Below are 20,527 nucleotides of genomic sequence, written 5' to 3' on the forward strand. Positions count from 1 at the left end.
TGCATGCCGGGAAGGGTCTTTACACCTCGTGCACGGGAAAACATGGCGGTCGATACAAGACAAATTTTATCACTCAAACCAGTTCTCGGTTTCCAAACTTTGACACTAGCAACGCTTGGCAAATGGGCCACAACTCACGAGAGGGTATTTGTCTTGGGCAAGAACTGCTCTTGGACTTTGCTGCCTGGCTCAATCTGACTTTGAACGCCGATAACACGATTAGGGTATATCAGCTACCTTCGAAGTTTCAGAACACATTTTGATTCTTTAAAATGTGCTGATGACTTACGGGTTTATCAAGGCTTTATGATGCCTCTCAACCACCAGGCAGGCATACAAGGTACTTTAACACAATGCTTAAGATATTAGTTGACAGAGCTCTAACGTGGCACATCCCTTTTTTGTTCGATGGTATTTCGTTTGCCGCTCAATCAATTCATGTGTTGTGTTCACGTCACAATAACCGATGTAAACAATCTGTTCCCAGATTTCCGCTCTATATACTATTTTCCTTTGACTTTAAGACAGCTAAGATTCAGTGGAATACACCATAAACAGTCTGCCTGTTTGCTGTTCAACAAAATAATAAGGTTTCTTTTGTTTTTTGTTCAACAAAAGATCTCCTAAAGATGCCGCTTAGAAAACTGAGCTTTTTGCAGACGTTTTTTCTCGAGAACGAAGAGCATCCCAGCCAAAAAAAGTTCAGAGCAATGTTTCTCAGGAAAAACGAAGCCTACATGCCAAAATTCAGCTATTTTTGAACACTTTCAAAATGGCCAAAAAATCTAGGGGACATTCTTGCATGCGGCCTTTCAATTAGTTTTAACCGCATTATCTTTCCGAAATTCAGACCACCATTTCAGTAACTCCATGTAGAATTCAGAACAGATAGTTAAATCTTTCACGTTATAGTTGCAATTAAAAAGAACCAGACCACCTGTTTCTTTTAGAAGATATTCTAAATAATTTTTCCATGCGCCAGAATTATCGCCAAAGATTCTTTTCAACCAGGCGAGACGGAGAGATTTAATCATGCTCTCAATATCAACCATTTTGATGCCTCCTCCTTCATAATCATTTATCGCAGATTTTCTCGTTATTTTGTCTTTACCTTTCCATAAAAGATTGTAAATCAAATGGTTTAATTCTTTAATTATATTTTCAGGGGTAGGTAACAAAGATGACATGTACACAACCTTCGGTAGGAGCAAAGATTTTATTACAGTCACCTTTCCGTAAAGGGATAATCCTCTAGAGGACCAGATATTAGTTAACTTTTTTATCTTGTCAAGTTTTTCCGTGAAGTTTTTCAAATAGAGCAATTTTTTATCGTACGAGAAGAAGATTCCTAGGGCTTTTATGGGACCTTGTGGCCATTTGATTCCAAGTGGTTTCATTTCACTTCCTTTTAAAGATCCTATCCAGAGTCCCTCTGTCTTTGAACTATTTACCTTTAAACCTGATACTTTTTTAAAATTGTCTAGCAATTGAAAAAGTTTATAGGCCGACTCTGTATCAGAGAGAACCACCATTGTATCATCAGCATATTGTAATAATTTGGTCTCTTGTTTATCAATAACAGTTCCTTTTATTTCCACATTTTCCCTAATGGCAATTGCTAAGGTTTCAACAACTAAAAGAAAAAGATAAGGAGACAAAGGGTCACCTTCCCTAACTCCACGTGTAAGGTTAAAATATTCTGAAGACAGGCCATTATTTATTACACAACTTTGAATATTTTTATAAAAGTACTTATCCATCCCTTAAATTCATGGCCAAAATTAAAGGTGTCTAGACAGTTAAACAGAAAGTTCCACTCTAAAGTGTCAAATGCTTTATGAAAATCAATAAATATCATCAAACCAGGGATATTCTCTTTTTCTGTGAAATCCATGATGTCAAGAATCAATCTTACTGTCTCACTAATATAGCGATCTTTGACATAACCAGTTTGATTGCCGTGAATGATATACGGTAAAACATTTTTAATTCTTGAAGCAATCACTTATGAGATTATTTTAGCATCAACATTGACCAGCGAGATGGGTCTCCAATTTTCGATTAGTGTGCAATCTTTCCCTTGTTTCTCTATTAAAGTAATGACAGCTTGCTTTTGGGAATTGGACATTTCTTCCTTTATGAAGGATTTATTAATGCAATTAAGATCCCAACAGTTTTTATAGAATTCAATTGGGATTCCGTCATTCCCTGGAGACTTGTTTTGAAAAGTTTCTAAAATCTTTTTGCACTCTTCTATGGTAATCTGGCCTTCACAAGATAGTTTTTGTTCTTCAGATAATTGCGGTATACTTAAATTGTTTAGAAAAGACTTGATAGAATCCTTGTCTACCACTTTAGTTTCGTACAAGTTGTAATAAAATTTTTTTGTTCAGAAAGTATTTGGTATGGGTCTGTTGTTATAGCACCGCTAATTACTAATTTTTTGATGTGTTTTTTAACATGATTTCTCTTTTCTAAGTTCAAAAAGTACTTAGTGCTTCTTTCTCTGTGCTCATGCCAGCGAGCTCTTGCACGTACAATAATTCCATTTGGTTTCTCTTCATAAAATAATTCCAGTTTCTCTTTAATTTCATTGAACCAAGATCTGTTGTAATCATTTGGATCTTTTTCAAAATGCCGCGTAGCTTCCTCATATTTCTGTTGAATCATCCTTTCTTTGTCATTTCTCTTTTTAGCTTTTTCTTTAGAATACCTGATAGCGTGCATTCGAATATAGTATTTAATCCAGTCCCAAATGCAACATTTATCAGATAATTCTTTTTCTCCCTCTGATTTCCATTTAGGTATGTTAACACTCAGATAATCTAAATATTCTTCATCATTTAATAGCAAAACATTCATTTTCCACATGCCAGGTCCTTTTGCCTCTCCAATTTTGTCAAGGTTTAAACAAATTGCCGCATGATCAGTTCTTATTGCAGGGATAATATTGGTTGAATTTACAAAATCGCAAATATTATTGGAGATAAGCCAAAAATCTAGACGACACAATATAGCAGGTGATTTTTGACTCCAAGTGTAACTTTTTGTGAGGATTTTTAATTCTCCAGATATTGACCAGATCTAATTCACTTTACAAACATTCTATACTGTTCACGACCGATTTCCTTGGTATCATTATTCCACCTCTTTTATCTAAAGTTGGGTTTAATGGACAATTGAAATCTCCGCCTACAATAATGTTCTCCTCGGAATCTAAATTTTCAGTTTGATGCAAGGTATGCAATTTCTTAAAAAATTGGATCGAGTCTTTATCTTTGTTAGGTGCATAAATATTGACAAGTACATATACTTTATCATCAACTTGAACTTTAGAAATAATAAGGCGCCCCAAGGGATCCAGAACTGCACAAAGCACTGTACAATTCGCCTTGTTGCATTTTTCTGCCCCATTCATCTTGCCATTGATTTTCTGTTGCTTTATTTGAATGCATTTTCTGTAAAAAAATCACGTCTGCATTCTTTCTGCAACACCATGTGAAAATGGTGCATCTTTTCTTGAAATTGCTAACTCCCCTTACGTTCAAAGAAACTATTTTTAGAGCAGCTGACGAGATTTTAACGTCAATAAACAATAAGCTCCAAATCTAAAAGCTAAAATTCTCAACAAAAAAGTGAAGGTTGAAGAAATCAAGAACAACCATAATAACTTTGTTCCCGATTGTTTTGAGTTAAATACAAACAAGAACTTTCTTTGCTTACAGCTCAATAGTGCAATTGCTACAAACAAACTTCCCACTGAAATAAAACTGAGTAATTTACAACAAGAGAACACACATAAACGAATAAACACATAATCCACCTCTAAGAATGAAAGATGGAACAAATTAAACTCCATCTAACATTCATAGCTCCCACCTTAACTTGTTAGCCATTGAATGCAATTTGTAAAACTTTCTGCCTGCTAAATCAATATCAAATCACAAAAATAATAATTTATATGGAAATAACCGTAACCTCTCGAATGGAGAAACGTAATTAAAAGTGCATAGCTTAACCAAACAGAATATTACACTGGAGCGAATTTACCATTAATATAGAGTTTGTCTGGTTCTGCTTTACTAAAAGATACCTTCATACTGTTTCTTTTTGCTTCCTTTAACTTCAACATTTGTTTTCGCCAGCGCTTGATAATTTCTTGCGGATAATCTTCCAGAACTTTAATCTTGGGGTCTCGAAGATGAAACGAAGCTCTCAATACCAGAAGAAGTAGGAATGCTTTCACACTTGAGAGTACAAACTGGTAATGAACAATAAGGGATAGAGGTTTCCAACACCTTTACTATCACTGTATTGTCGAAACATGCAAATCTAGTAGCTATTTTCAGTGTTCTTGAGTGATCTGTAACTGCCTTCAAGTTTCATGATTTAAATCATTCTTAGCAAGTCTTTCAAACTCAACATATTACAGAAAAAATCAAGTAAATGCAGCGTTTCAAAAGTAAGTTAAGACGGACAAATCTTCAGACAAAAGCTAATTTAATTCTATCACATGACCATGGGCAAGGAGATCCCATGAGATAGCACGGCGCATGCGCGAGTCATTGCACGTGTGTTGAAGCGCGAAAAACATCGAAGATCGACGATCTCCCGATAAATTTTACAAAAGCTCTGCCTATTTCCTATGCAGTTGGAAAAACTACTGGGCCGTAACAGAAATAACATAACACCAACGTAGTTGGTAGTTATTGAAACGGAAGCTAACATTCCAACGCAGTTGGACAAGCAAAACTGATCCACCGACAAGCTTCATAGAAATGGTGGTGACCGACAAGAATGATGATACGAGCGTGGGCTTGGCTGGCAGCTCAAAGGAACCAACTCTTGTTGAAATGTTCAAGTCAGTGTTGACTGAGTTGAAAGACCTTAAAAAAACAGTCGCTCCTTTGGTGGAAACCGTTTATGAGGATGAATGGGATGATAACGTAGAACAGGACGACGAAGAATTAACCGCTGCAGGCGTGGACGAACAGCCGCCTGGGGACACCAGCAATAAGCCAACAGAAAAGGCCTCAGGCAGCAAACTGCTTGCCGAAATAGTCCAGGAACTTGACATCAGTGAAAAAACGGGAGATGAAGTGGATGAAAGGCTTGTAAAGCTCATGGACGGACTCCTCAGGGATAAACTACAGGAGGAAAAAGTCCAAACTAAAATTGAGAAATATCCACAGCCCGGAAATGTCTAGGGGTTATGAACCTTAAGAGTGAATCCACTTATCTGGAGTCAAATTCCCGTGCAAGTTTGCACCAGCGACTCAAAATCTCAAAAGTCACAGAATGCACTTGTTGCCTCCATTGTTGCTATGATCAAAGCCACTAATTTGATGCTCAAACAAGATAAAGATGCCAAAGCGAAAGACAAAGCAGTAGTGTCAACATTGACAGATGCCATAACATTGGCCATGCAACGCTTTCATGATATGAATGCACTGAGGCGCCTTGCAATGAAGAAAGACCTACATCACGACTACTTGGCCCTCTGTACTTCTACTACAATCCCTCCTACTTCAGAGTACTTGTTAGGGGATCTATCCAAACTAACAAAGGATATTTCCGATCCCAACAAACTGGCCAAGAAAGTCAGGCCACAACAAGCGCGAGCTCACGGCAGGAAATACAGCTCGAGCTCCCAGCGCAATCAGGGGTATCAAGGCAATCGGCGATACCAGCCATACCAACGGCCAAGGAATGATTTTTTATCCAAAGGCCGTTGCCCAAGATCAAAATTCAAGGAGGGAGACACGAAACAAAACTAATGCCAATTACGCCCGCAACAAAGGTACCGTAGTTTCTCGGTTATAAGGTGCATGGTTTTTTCGAGGAAAATCTGTTTTCTCGTGGGAAGTTTTTGCCAAAATTGGGGTGCGCCTTATAGCCGAATATTTTTGCGCAAAAAAATCTAACGACAGCAATTTTACCGGAACTTACAGTTAAAACTAGACAAATAAAAGACACTAAACATTGGTCCTTGACTTTTTTAAGATTTGGTGGTTCTGAAAAGAACCGGGTGGCTCTGAAAAGAGCCGTTGTTGTTGTTTTGAAATTTGTGATGTCTAGTCTTCCTCCTCGCTATCCGTGTCAAACTCGTTCTCCAGTTCATCATCTGCTTCCTCCTCTCCAGCTTCTTCTTCGTCCCACACAGCTTTGTCCTCGGTGCCGTCCAGAGCATTTGATATTCCACAGCACTTGAATGAGTTCGCGATCAAATCAGCGGGTATCTCTTGCCATGCCTTTTGGATCCACTGCAAAACCAGTTCTTTGCTCGGCGCACGCTTCTTCCCCGACGGAGTGTAAGTGAACGGACCGTTCACCATCCAAGTCTGGTATTGGGATCGCACCTTGGTCTTAAAAGGTTTGTTGATAGACTTGTCCAGGGGCTGCAACACGGGCGTAAGTCCACCAGGAATAACTGCGACTTCTACATTTTGCCTCGCCAGAAGATCTTTCACGGCGTTTGTCAAATGCCCACGGAATGAATCCCACACGAGGAGAGCTCTTTGGTCTGGGGTGTACCGAAGATTGCGTCGAATCCACTCCATTACTCCTAGAAATTAATAAGAAATAGTCTCAGAATGCTAGAAAGCTTTATTATCAAGGCCGCATTGTGTTAAACAACTGCACGAGAAAAGCTAACAAACTGAAATTTGCATACGCGTGTACGTGCTAGGTAACACGATACGTCAACAATGAAATTCGAATCTCGTTTCTGAGAAACAAGAAGTTTACTCGTCTCGCTCGCTTGTCGAAAAGATGCTGCTCAGAATAAACAGTGTTTTAGCTTACCTTCTTCGTCCATCCAGCCCTTCTTGTGAACGGAGACCTGCATCCTTGGTGGCACGTTGATTTTCAGCTGTCAAACTCCTTTGAATATGACCTTCGGGGGAAGTTTCTCGCCGTTCGCTTTCACCGTTAGTGCAACTGTGAAACTCTGCTTGTCGGCACCGCATGACAACACTGGAACTGTTCTATTCCCGGTGAACTCCAAGGTTCTGGTGGCTGGCAGCTCAAACCGCATTGGCGTTTCGTCCATATTGAGGATACGACTTAACTCATACCCCCAACGCTGGCGAGATCTCAGGACAAATCGATGAAATTGGATGACCTTGTTTTCCATGTCGGCCGGGAGTCGTTGAGCAAGAGTGGTCTTCGCTCTCATGGAGATGGAGTGACGACGTTTCCAGTTCGTGTACCAGCCATCGGATGCTTTAAATTCAGGGTCGGTGCTGAGTTCTTTTGCCTTGAATCGAAGCATCATGCTGCTAACTGACAGACCTGCAACAACAATTAAAATAAAATGTCAGTTCCTTGATCAAATACAATGAACATAAACAGATTTATGGATCATCAGTGACAAGCACATTACCCCAGATTACTGGAAATGGAAAAATAAACTCAACAATGCTTACCTTGACTTCGCTGATCGCTGAACCAGTCGGCTAATTGCTGATCCATCTCAGCATACTTTGGTTGGAAGCGTCCCATAGATGCACGCTTTGCTGTCATCCGCAGCTCACCGGAAAACAAAACGTGTTGTTGGTTACGCCATTTCCTAACCATGGATTCTGAAATGCCGTATTCACGAGCGATTTCACGGTTGTTGTTTACAGCCTCGGCCTCTGCAACGATTTTCAACTTGAAGTTGAGGTCATACGAATGACGGCGAGAGCTTGGCATATTTACGATTGAGATTTGACTGTTTACGATGAGAACGTATCAGTAAGTTTTGCGACTGTGTTTAAGTTCAGCTTGTTGATGTTTTTATAATACAAACTCGGATCGTTGAATATTTAATAGAATCTTTATAAAAAACGAAATATGTTTCCTGAGCAGGAAAGCTGAAATTAACGTGTATGCGTTGTTTGTTTACACTCAAGTTTATCATTAGAGGTGCGAACTTTTAGCTTTTGTTTTCGTGTATATCATTAACTGTGTGACTTTTTCACTTTTGTTCACGTTTACAGAGAGTTCGCGTGCTAATTGTGCCAAGAGAATAAAATTTTATCTTTATGAACTCTTCATTTCTTGGTGCGTCTTATAACCGAGTATTTTCACATAATTTTCAGTTTGGGAACTTTGCATGATTAAGTTGCCAAGTTTGGGGTGCGTCTTATAGCCGAGTGCGCCTTATAACCGAGAAACTACGGTATGTACAAAACAAACAACTGCTGATAGTAAAGATACTGAACTACATGCTTTATCTAACAATCAGCCATGTTTTTGAGTGGGCCAAATTGTCAGCACCTTGTCTGAATGGCAGGCCATAACATCAGACCCCACAATTTTAGAATTTGTTACGGGAGTGAAAATAGAATTCACTCCAGGCTTAAGGCCAGAGCAAGACAATGTGCGGTCAAACGTGTTTAATCACATGCAGCATGCTATTGTTGCTAATGAAATTGAAACCCTTATCAATAAAGGAGTTGTCAAACACTCCAGGCATGAACCAGGAGAATTTATTTCCCCGATATTTCTCCGACCTAAACCTGATGGCACTTACTGGATGATACTCAATTTACGAGCTTTCAATGAATTTGTTCAGTACCACCATTTTAAAATGGATACCTTAGAAATGGCAGTGAAAATGATGAAGCCTGGATGCTTCATTGCCTCAATTGATCTAAAAGATGCCTATTACACAGTACCCATTTTTTATGCACACCAAAAACACATGAAATTTATATTTAATGGTACACTTTACGAGTATACATGCATGGCAAATGGACTCAGTTGTGCACCACGAGTTTTTACTAAACTCCTTAAACCAGTTTATGCCACACTGCACAACCTAGGGTATCTGAGCCTAGGCTACATTGATGATTCTTACTTACAAGGTGACACATCATCTGCGTGCCTTGAGAATATTAAAGTCACAGCTTCGCTATTTAAGAAAGTAGGGTTTCACTTACATCCTACCAAATCAGTTATAATCCCTACTCAGTGACTTACATTTCTGGGGTTTGTCCTTGATTCAAATGATATGACAGTAACTCCTACTGAAAGAAAAATCCAGAAAGTAGTTACAGCCTGTCAACATTTACTTACTAAACACAATCCTACGATAACAGAAGTTGCTGAAGTGATAGGGCTTATAGTACCCAATTTCCGTGGAGCCCAATATGGGCCACTACATTACCGTTCACTGGAGTCTGACAAAATCCAAGCACTAAAATTAACAAAGGGAACTACGAATCCCATATGCAACTAACGAGTAACTCCATAGCTGAACTGAAATGGTGGATTGCAAATATGCCTACCGTACAACGAGATATTGTACAACCCAATCCCAGCATGGTTATAAAAACAGATGCTTCCAAAAAAGGCTGGGGGGCAGTTCTCGGGAATCAGGAAATAGGTGGAAGGTGGACAGATGCTGAGACCACCAACCACATTAATATTCTAGAATTGCGGGCTGCATTCTTTGCTCTTAAGGCTTTTTGCCACACCACAAGTAACACTCATGTCCAACTACAGATTGACAACACAACTGCTGTGGCCTACATAACCAACATGGGTGGCAGCAAGTCAACCCAGCTAAATACTTTAGCCAAAGCAATGTGGACTTGGTGTATAAATAAGAATATCTGGGTGTCAGCAGTACACATAGCTGGAAAGCTCAACACTAGTGCTGACAATAAATTCCGTAACTTTTCAGACAAGCATGAGTGGTCACTAAGCAAAGAGTACTTTCAAGAGATACTTTCAGTGTATCTTGAGTTAAACATTGATCTGTTTGCCAGTAGGCTTAATAACCAATTGGATGTTTATTACTCCTGGAAACCAGACCCAGAATGCACCTATGTTGATGCATTCTCCATAGATTGGAGTAATTTTAACTTTTTTGCATTTCCACCTTTCAGTGTGATTCCAAGGTGTGTGCAAAATATTTTACAAGACAAGGCACAGGGAATACTACTGATCCCTGAGTGGCCAACACAGACATGGTTCCCACTTGTTCTGCAACTGTTATACAGCCAACCATGGATCTTCAAACAATCAGCAAACCTGCTATGCCATGCCCACTTCAAGGAGCCACACCCACTACACAAGAGCCTGCACTTGATGGTGTGTCCTTTATCAAGAACACCTTCACACAGCAAAACCTTTCTCCAGACATTACCAACATCCTCATGGCTTCCTGGAGGAAAGGAACTCAAAAACAGTACAAAACCTATCTGGAAAAATGGCTGGCATTTTGTTGTGAAAGGAAAATCGATCATAGTTCTCCCCAGATAAGTGAAGCTCTTCAATTCCTAATGTATTTATACAATCAAGGATTCAGTTACTCCATGATAAACACTGCAAGATCTGCCTTGTCATCAATCCTCAATATTAGAGGTTCCCACCCCTTCAGCTCTCATCCACTAGTCACCCAGTTCTTAAAGGGAATATACGAGACATGGAAACCACAATCCAAATAAAAAAAATCTGGGATGTTGCTACAGTACTTAAATACCTCAAGTCTCTATGGCCATTCGAACAGCTCTCTTTAAAGGATTTAACGATAAAGCTACTTATACTACTCGTGCTCGTTACAGGGCAACAAAGACAATCCATCCACCTGTTGAACCTGGACCAGTAAACCCAATAAGAGGGAAAGTAACATTGATATAGGCAGTTATCAGCCTGATAATACTCTCTGTCCTCTCCTGACACTGGAAGAGTACCTGTCATCTCACAATGTGTAAGCTTGTCCGTTTACACAACAGCTCTATAAGACTCACTTGTTGAAACTCTCTTGTGGTAATCATGCTGAAAGTTTCCAATTACATGTGAACACGAGTTGAGCTTCTTTACAAGCAAGATCTCCATCCAGCTGAGATATTTAAATTGCTAAAAGGACAAGGCTTACTTGTCAGTTTTGCCAGTGTAAGACGAATAAAAAAACTTTGACTCACCGGCTCCGTAGCATATCTACCATGTTCTGGAAGACCCACCAAGCTATGTGTAGATATTTTATAGATCAGCTAATGCAAAGCAATGATGAGATGACGAGCACTCAGATCCAGAAGGCGCTGGCAAAACGTGGCGTTGCAGTGAGTTCGTCCGCAGTGCGAAGATCTCGCAAGCAACAAGGCTGGATGCTTCAGCGGAATGCTTACTGTCAGATGATATGCGAAGCCAACAAAGTAAAGAGATTGGAGTATGCTCAGCACATCACAGAGAGTGGCGATACTTTTCACATCATTTTTAGTGACAAGTGTTCCATCTGCAACACGGTTGAACACATTTGTGGGACACCATCCCACAAAGATTTGCATCTTCAAAGAAAAAATATCAACTGGTGGCATATCCTTCCAGAGAGTCCAGATTTCAACCCTATAGAAGACTTGTAGCATGAACTCAAGTTCTTCTTGGAATCAAAGGTGAAGCCATGCAACAAGCAAGAACTGGTGGATGGTATCAAGAAGTTCTGGAGGAAAAAAGTCACACCGAAGAAGTGTGGAAAATACATTGATCACGTATTGCACAAGGCAATTCCAGCTGTGGTTGAGGCTCAAGGCACTGCAACAAAACATAAAAACAACGGCTCTTTTAGGAGCCACAGTGCCCTGCTTTGTCGAATTCAGATTCAACATTGCTCTGTAGGTTGCTAAAAACAGCTCTTTTAGGAGCCACCACACCTGATAAAAGTCAATGACCAACAATAGATCCTCGCATTACGTCCATTTTTTCAATATGAAATAAGGTAATACTATGAGCCTTCCATTATACTATATGAGCATCCCATTGTATTAAACATGTTCCGTGTTTCTCTTGAGTTATAGGAACACAAGTGGAAGTTAGGGAGAACAAGAAATACAGTGGGAAGGCAAGAATTTCAACAGCTTTTTCGAGTTGTTTCCAAACTTTCACTTGTGTTTCTATAACTCGATAGAAACAAAGGGAGATCTTTTTATCATTATTATTACTTCTTTAAGAAAACACTGCAATGAATAAAAAAACAAAATCACTTGTTTATTTTGATCATCAAAATGTAATACATTTATGGACTTATTGCGTGTTTACATTTGTTTTAAGACCACTTACGAAAAAAACTACAAAACAAGTTATTTCTTTGATTTAGATTCATGGAAACAATGCTCAGTTTATTTTTTCCAAAAAAAACTAAGAATGACCAAAAATTGTATACATGTTATTAAAGTCATTAAGGGCGTCAAATTAGTGTGTGAAGTGCATTCGACGATGATTGTTTATCTGTAAAAAACGGAGAACTGAGAAATAAAGTTCCACCGTTTTTTCTTTCTCATTTATTATTTCCTAACAAATGCGTGCACAAAGTTCAGTCAAGAGGCTCATTACCTTTCGTCAGAAACTGAACATTTCGTTTCCGGCATTTATGTTCCAAAACAGTTATTTGTCTTGCAAAAGTTGGAAGATAAAATAGTGTTTTCATGAAGGCGGTTCATCCAAGTTGATGGCATTGTGTTTTTTTCAATTCCACTCTCAAAGGAAAACAAAGGCCTTTATCACAGACTTATCACGCATTTACATTCGTACTAAGACCACTTAGAAAAAAATACAAAACAAAAGTTATTTCTTTGACTAGAATATCAATAGGTTTGTGGAAACAACACTCAATTTTTTTTTCCAAAAAAATTAGTATGACCAAAATTTGTATACCTGTTGTTAAAGTCATCAAGAGCGTCAAATTAACATGTAAAGTGCATTCGGTGAATGATCATTTATCTGTAAAAAGCGTAGAAGTGAGAAATGAAGTTCCACTGTTTTCTCTTTCTCATTTATTATTTCCGAACAAATGTGTGCACAAAGTTCAGCTTTTAAATGTTCCTCAAGAAGCTCATTACCTTTTGTCAGAAAATGAACACTTCGCTCGCGGCTTTTACGTTCCGAAACAGTTAAGAGCAAATATGTCCAAAAATCAAACATTTTCAAAATATCGTGGCAATAGCCAAAAACTAAATTCTCCTCATATTCTCAGCTTTGGTAGGCCTTAGTGTGAAACAAATCACGGCATGCTTCGTTTGGCTGAATATCGATTTACTTGCGAGAATATCGATAATAACCGAATTCCATCAAAATGCCGCTTTTGGAGCTCAAAATTTAAGACGAATCTCGAAGCTTCGCGTCACAAACTGAAACAACCTAGAGCGATAAAAACTATCAAATCTTGAAAACAAACACCAAAACATATGTTGACAGCAATTTGAGCAATTCTTGTCTATTTATTTACAAAATCTAATTAAATGTATCCGACCTACTTTTAACTGGACTAAAAATAGGTCAAAAGAAATGTGTTATTTAACTATGTGCTACACAAAATAATTGGCTGAAAATCTGGCTTTTGGAAGGCAATAAGTAGGTCTTTCGATCTCCAAAGGATTTTTTGGGGAAATGATTCAGAGCGATTTAATCAAATTTGAAAGTTGGATAAGATGCACCGATTCGACGGTGCCGTTAATTGGCCAGAAATGTACACATACACACGCAAACTCAATTGTTTGGCATTTGAAGTTCAATCTACAATTTATTTAATATGATATCCTCCTACCCTCATGTTGCGGTATCAAAAAAGAGCGCTGTGGTCCTGAAATTGCTGAATCGTTCACAAAAAAGCAATATAACTTAGCGGAATAGTGCAGCGCTGCCTCCCAATCATGAGTTGTTTACACAGCGTATTTGGGGTTTTTCTGATTCGAGGTTTCTCTGTTCCCATCTCGTTGAAAATGAGGCTGTAATCACTCCACGTTAAATAACTTTGTTTAAATATAAGTCTTGAATCGAACAGCGAATCAGATGCAGGCAACAATGTCGTTATCTCAAGGACATCTGTTTTTCATTTAGTGGGATAACACAAATTAATTCAAAATGAGGTAAACTGAAATCGACAACTGTGGCAAAGAAACTTTGGAGGGTAGACAGGGGGGTTGTGTTTGCATTTCACACACAAATTTTAACAAAATTCACGTGCCACTTATAGTTTTAGCTGCTTTTAACCATATTTTTTCATAAATTCGCGAATCACGTATCTCTCTTAGTTGTTTTTCACCTGTGACACAAATTTTTGCCTTCGTTAGTTGTCATGCATAAACTCTTTCCACCCTCTTTGGACTTGGTCCTTTATTACATATCTCAAAACTGAGTTTCGTTCAAAATAATATTCACTTTAATTTCCATTTCTGCGAGGCCAAGAGTTCTAGTATCCCCTATCCTAGCTCTACAGATATTCATTTTTATATTACTTCTTCTCCAGAGGCTACACCCTTGTAAGGGAAGTACTCAGGAATACTGCGGCCTAGGTAGCATGTGGTCATATTCACATTTATCTTTCCCTATCAGTAGTCTAAAATGGTTTTCGGTAATGAAAACATTTCTTTGTATCACAAACTCAAGAAACCGCTAAAGTAATCATTGTATAAATGATTGACTAATGTTCTGAAATTTTCAGGAATGGTCCGTGTTCTTCGTTTTATCGAAGCCCGTCAATTGTCAATTTATTTCAGTTATAGAAATTCGCTTTAATTGGCATTTTGAAACAAGACAAGATGTAAACACCGTCAATATTGTGTTCCGTGTCATCTTTTGCATTATGGATGTTTGCTGCTCGTTCAAAAGTATAGTTGGAGGAACCTGTGGCTTCGACAAACGATCTAGGAAAGAAGAAACAGTAATCATACCTCTACTAACCTGTTCAAAGCGGACTGATAGCCATTCAACCAGTTTTGGTTTTTCGGACCAAAAGACGAAGTTGACCTCATTCTTAGCCAAGCAGCCATATTCTCTTCTCCTGTTAACATACATTCTATGACAATATGTCCCTCGCATCGTGCAAAGCTTGGTTTGGGGTGGACCAGAGGGTCTAGTGACAGAGGAATACGGAAACGTGATTCTCAGATCATATTAAAGAGGACAGGAGTGTTTCTTCAAGTTGGCTCAGGTGAATTGACTTTTTGCACGCTTTTTTTATTCAAGAAGTAATATAAAAATAAATATCTCTAGAGCTAGGATGGGGAATACTAAAACTCTCGGCCTCGCAGAAATGGAAATAAAAGTGAATATTGTTTTGAACGAAACTCAGTTTTGACATATATAGTAAAGGACCGAGTCCAAAGAGGGTGGAAAGAGTTTATGCGTGACAAGTAACGAAGGCAAAAATTTGTGTCACAGGTGAAAAACAACTAAAAGAGATACGTGATTCGCGAATTTATGAAAAAATATGATTAAAAGCAGCTAAAACTATAAGTGGCACGTGAATTTTGTTAAAATTTGTGCGTGAAACGCGAACACAACCCCCCTGCCTACCCTCCAAAGTTTCTTTGCCGCAGTTGTCGATTTCAGTTCACCTCATTATGAATTAAGGTTACAGTATACCTTGAGGGGTGTCTCGCGCACAAGCGATGTAGCACCTGCAGTTTAAGCTGTAGATACCTAAACCCCTATATCAAATTAAAGCTTATGGAGCTGGCTATCAAACTATACCAAGAATTTTGAAAGAAAATGAATTGTTTAATTTTTCACGACCACTAAATGCAAGTGCCTGAATCACCTTTTGAAAGCTACAAGTCAAAGCGAATTTCGTTTTTCGCCAATTTAATTTTTTCCTCGGTTTCAGGGCCCAAAGCACTTAAAAAACTTGTCTGTGTTTTGGCATATTCAGTTGCAGTAAAAAGTTACAGAACATTTTCAAAATAGGATTAGAAAAATGTGGAGTGATCGTACAAAAATCGCTCTTGAAGAAAAAGTATTTTGAAATTAACAATTCCCAGACACACTTTTGTAGTTTATATGTTAAACTAGCCACTGTCCAAATTTAAGAGCAATTGAACAAATTCCCTTCGAGTTATAACTCTTTAAAGTGTCTGCTTCAAGTGAAAAAATTTATTCAAGAAAACAGTACTAAGAAAAATTTTCTGCTTCGCAAACAAACTCCGCCCACAAATGCCTTCAACTGGGTTCTCAGATAACTAAGCCAATCAGTGCAGGGAAAGTTTACTACCGTTAACCTCCTGGTGAAATTTATGCGCGAATTTCTAAAACTCTTGTGTTTCGCAATGCGCTCGAGGAACCGAAGGCAGAGAGATAATTTTTCTGTAGCTCAGTTTTTCTTGAGGCTGGTCTGGCAAAATTGGGAAGACTAAAAAGGATATGAACGCTAGAGTGGCTGAGCGAAGGAAACAAACACAAGAAAGTGCAGGGAGCAACTGTGTGTGGGCAACTGTGCATGGATAATATTTCAAATGGTCTCAATGAGTCCGATGATTCGTCGATATCGGACTCATCAGAAGAGTCTCTGTCAGCATCCCTGTTATTGCTGTCAAGTTCCGAAATTTTTACAGAACGTTTCTTTTCTCTTACCACGAATATTTGCCCGCCTTATACGATAACTATAGCTTCATCCGCATGGCGAACTTTTGCTTCTTCACTCATTGATGTGTTTTCATTCGTTCTTTGCTGTTTTCACTTTTTCGAACTGGTCCATGGTTTAAACGTGGTCTATGTTTACTTATAACTTAATAGAGACACACCTAATACCAAAAATGCTGGGTAGTCAGAGCAACAATGCTGATCAACTGAGCAGTCAATTCGTGACATCCATATAGGTAATTCCCCAAAAATCGTCTCGGTTGATTGCATACGCGCCATAGGGCTGTCAATCAAGAGGTAAACTTTTACTTCTGGTGAAAACGTAAAACCGCCATTTCTCCACCAATATTTAGCCTTTTTCAAAAATTTTTTTTAGAAATTAGAGATTATTCTTCGATCACTATTTTGACCCAAAAATCCAAATTTGAAGAAAATGGCCGACCCGAAGGTATACTGTAACCTTAATTTGCATTATCCCACTAAATGAAAAACAGATGTCCTTGAGATAACGACATTTTTGCCCGCATCTGATTCGCTGTTCGATTCAAGACTTATATTTAAACAAAGTTATTTTACATGGAGTGATTGCAGCCTCATTTTCAACGAGATGGGAACAGAGAAACCTCGAATCAGAAAAACCCCGAATATGCTGTGTGAACAACTCATGATTGGGAGGCAGCGCTGCACTATTCCGCTAAGTTATATTGCTTTTTTGTGAACGATTCAGCAATTTCAGGACCGCAGCCCTCTTTTTTGATACCGCAACATGAAGGTAGGAGGATATCATATTAAATAAATTGTACATGCCAAACAATTGAGTTTGTGTGTGTATGTGTACATTTCTGGCCGATTAACGGCACCGTCGAATCAGCGCATCTTATCCAACTTTCAAATTTGATTAAATCGCTCCGAATCATTTCCCCAAAAAATCCTTTGGAGATCGAAAGACCTACTTATTGCCTTCCAAAAGCCAGATTTTCAGCCAATTATTTTGTGTAGCACATAGTTAAATAACACATTTCTTTTGACCTATTTTTAGTCCAGTTAAAAGTAGGTCGGATACATTTAATTAGATTTTGTAAATAAATAGACAAGAATTGCTCAAATTGCTGTCAACATATGTTTTGGTGTTTGTTTTCAAGATTTGATAGTTTCTATCGCTCTAGGTTGTTTCAGTTTGTGATGTGAAGCTTCGAGATTCGTCTTAAATTTTAAGCTCCAAAAGCGGCATTTTGACGGAATTCAGTTATTATCGATTTTCTCGCAAATAAATCGATATTCAGCTAAACGAAGCATGTCATGATTTGTTTCACACTAAGACCTACCAAACCTGAGAATATGAGCGGAATTTATTTTTTGGATGTTGCCGTGATATGTTTCACCATTGGGAACATCTGCTCTTAATTGTCTTGCAAATTTTGGAAGATAAAATGGTGTTTTCACAAAGGCGGTTCATTCAAGTTGATAGCATTGTTATTTAAAAAAGTTCACTCTCAAAGGAAAACAAAGGCCATGAGTAATTAGAGAGCTTGTGACTGCTGTATTATAATATCAATAGCATGTGCGGATACGCAAAACTATTGTTTTCAAAAATTATGACGATAATTGAAAGTCAATAAGCTAATGAAACTGAAGTATTCTTGATCCAGCTGACACTACAGAGAACTATAGAAGGTCTGAAATTGATGTCGATTTTCACTTATCATCTTCTTTAAATCAAAACTACTCACCTTTTGTTACCTTGGGTCATGGAGAAAAAAATTGCTCATGTTAACTGGAGTCGCGGGAAGTGTTCTGATGTTTATCGCACCTGCATTGTGGATCCATCCCCACTAAAGCAGGGACAGAATGTTACTGTGGAGAAAGACCAAAAAAGAGTTCTCTGCAGTGACAGAGTGCTACCCATTTGAAACAAGTCAGGGATCTTCCAGATCAGAGGGAACACTGGCACCTTGTCGAGCAAAAGCGAAGCGAAAACTGGTAAGTATTTGTTTTGTATTTTAGATCAAACTCCATCAACAAGAGTTAATTTGAAATTGACTCTTTTCCTGGAAGAATTTCACCACCTGTTGCTCTCAATCTCCAGATCCCAGAATCAGCTCCTACAAAGAAAAAAATTACCAAAGCAAACAAGGGCAACGAGAAACCGAAGGGGCAGGTCTGTAAAACTGTTTGTTTATAAGTAATTACAACTGAGCCGGTTTGTTAGAAAGATGAGTTTGTGGAGTTTAAGAATATTAACATAAAAACTTAAGGATAGAAAAATGTAACCAGAAATTGTCGCTGAAAAATTATACAACTGAAATTTAAATTCATAGCTTCCTGAATTAGTTTAATCACAGGGTTAAAACTTGGCAGTCGCACGGTTGCCAGTGGTGATTAAAAAGAGCCCAGGGCCACTAAGAATTGAGGTTTGATCGCCCGAAGGGCGACTACGATTTGAGAAGTACGCAAAGGATAACAATAAAGATGAAATAAAATGCTCTTTCCTTGGAGTACCTTTCTTTTCTTTCTGTTCTTTCCTGAACTCTAAGTTCATCAATCTGTAGTAAAAGTTAGTTCTAAAGTGCAAAATTTAAAGCCGTTCGTGATCAAGTTTTTAGATCGCTCTGATATGTAGACGCCATTTTGATTTTATTGACACGTGACTCCAGACTTACCCAGAGGTCTGTGCGGTACATTTGGAAACACAAATATCGGCAAACTGCTTGAGTTTAGAATACAAAATGTGGAAATACCTCTCTGGATGTGAACAGCTGCCGCCGAAAAAAGCCAAAAGCAAGGACGATGTTCTGGAGAGTAACTGACTGTACGAGAAAAGCCAAAGACAGCAGTCATTTCAGACCAGTCGGAAACAGGGAAGGCCATGGTTAGTGTTCGAAGATAACTTAATGTTTTGCAAAGTGTGCAAAGAGGCAACAGCTGCAGACGCGACAGTTGGTCACAAGAATAGTTTTGTTTCTGGAAATGCCCAGTTAAAAGTCAAGTCCATTAAGCTTCATGAGGATTGTTGGAATCATAAATCAGCAAGAGCAATTTTACTTGCGAAGAAAAATCCACGTGAAACCCCAGTGGCCAAATTCTTGTTTACCCTTAACAGGGACACTATGGACAAATTGACGAAACTTTTTAAAACATGTCATGCATTAGCAAAACATATCAATAAATACCTATAAATGTAACTGCAGTGCACATAAGTGACATAACAGACACTTAAAAGAAATAAATTGTGTTCATTTAAACAATAACTCAGTGTATATTAATAATTAATCCATTTTGGGGGGCAGAAGTTAAAAGCCATGGGTCATTTATTCAAGTAAAAATGGTTTAAAAATGCTTTGTATGTTAGTCGAGGAAATTTGAGGGCCACTTCATTTTGGCCTGGGCCACTAAGAGTTCAGGGATACTGGTCCAAGTGGCGACCAAGCAGTGAAGTTAATTTTTAGCCCAGTTAATTGTGCTTTGAACAACTTGACACTTGTTTACAATTTGGTTTGAGCAAAAACTTAACCTTATTCGTTTATATAGCACTTGTTTATGGTCGAGCCAAAACACTCACATTATGCTACAGTTTGGTTCAGTTGTTAAGACAATGGGTGACTCTAAAATTCAAGGTAGTCTTGCATTAGCTTAATCATGTTTTGAAGAGCCAGATCCTCTTGCTTAAGATTTGGCTTGAACGCGCCAATGTTATTCATTAGAATGCCTGGTACTTTTTCTCAATTGATGGCTTACGAAACTAATAGTCAAAGAAATGAGTTCTGTGCAATATAACGGAAATTGTTTTCAATGACTCTTTACGTTCGTATCAGCCAACGGTTTCAGTTTTCGTCATTTAACAGTTTTGGAACAAACAGATCATGCTTTGGCTTGAGTGTGCAGCACATTTTCTCAATCTATGGCTTACAAAACTAGTAGTTAATATTTTCAATTACTTTTTAAGCAAATATCACCTAACGATATCAGTTTTTGTCGTTTAACAGTTTGAAACGATTGAACAGTCTTAAAATGTCACAATCGTTTGTACACTACCAATAGTCCCTCTTTCGCTTAGACCATCATGTGTGACACGCACAAAAACTGCAGAAAAAAAAGGCTCACGAAATCCTGGAGATCAGGAGCCTGCGTTTGAGTTTAATCACAATTTTTGTAAGTAGTATGGTGTTCAGTCGTTTCAATACAA

The 20,527-nt window shown here is 38.4% G+C and overlaps 3 protein-coding genes and 2 long non-coding RNA genes across 5 annotated transcripts; 4 read left to right on the forward strand and 1 right to left on the reverse strand.

The window, feature by feature from the left end:
- Nucleotides 1-2,396, forward strand: LOC149111144 (uncharacterized). The gene is made up of 2 exons (XR_016207798.1): nt 1-340; nt 1,166-2,396. It is a non-coding gene; the product is annotated as an uncharacterized LOC149111144 (long non-coding RNA).
- A 2,382-nt stretch (nt 2,397-4,778) lies between these two features.
- LOC149111145 (uncharacterized) lies at nt 4,779-8,039 on the forward strand. Its single transcript, XM_089291321.1, has one exon. It carries the CDS (start codon nt 4,779-4,781, stop codon nt 5,205-5,207), a length of 429 nt encoding a protein of 142 aa, XP_089147447.1. The 3' UTR covers nt 5,208-8,039.
- Nucleotides 5,325-8,039, forward strand: LOC149111146 (uncharacterized). Its single transcript, XM_089291320.1, has one exon. The coding sequence runs from the start codon at nt 5,325-5,327 to the stop codon at nt 5,775-5,777; it is 453 nt and encodes a 150-aa protein (XP_089147446.1). The 3' UTR covers nt 5,778-8,039.
- A 1,177-nt stretch (nt 8,040-9,216) lies between these two features.
- On the forward strand, nt 9,217-10,254 carry LOC149111147 (uncharacterized). The gene has a single exon (XM_089292389.1). The coding sequence runs from the start codon at nt 9,217-9,219 to the stop codon at nt 10,252-10,254; it is 1,038 nt and encodes a 345-aa protein (XP_089148515.1).
- A 3,743-nt stretch (nt 10,255-13,997) lies between these two features.
- LOC149111148 (uncharacterized) lies at nt 13,998-19,329 on the reverse strand. Its single transcript, XR_016207799.1, has 2 exons — nt 18,075-19,329; nt 13,998-14,839 (listed from the first exon to the last, which is right to left on the reverse strand). It is a non-coding gene; the product is annotated as an uncharacterized LOC149111148 (long non-coding RNA).
- Nucleotides 19,330-20,527: the final 1,198 nt, after the last annotated feature.

This window comes from Orbicella faveolata, unplaced genomic scaffold, assembly GCF_042242905.1.
Source record: "Orbicella faveolata isolate gen_17 unplaced genomic scaffold, um_ofav_v1 contig_24, whole genome shotgun sequence".
In the NCBI taxonomy this organism is placed as follows: Eukaryota; Metazoa; Cnidaria; class Anthozoa; order Scleractinia; family Merulinidae; genus Orbicella; species Orbicella faveolata.

Bases quoted from the DNA above. Each gene is read 5' to 3' on its own strand.
- LOC149111145 (XM_089291321.1), top strand. From the start codon at position 4,779: ATGGTGGTGACCGACAAGAATGATGATACGAGCGTGGGCTTGGCTGGC.
- LOC149111146 (XM_089291320.1), top strand. From the start codon at position 5,325: ATGATCAAAGCCACTAATTTGATGCTCAAACAAGATAAAGATGCCAAA.
- LOC149111147 (XM_089292389.1), top strand. From the start codon at position 9,217: ATGCAACTAACGAGTAACTCCATAGCTGAACTGAAATGGTGGATTGCA.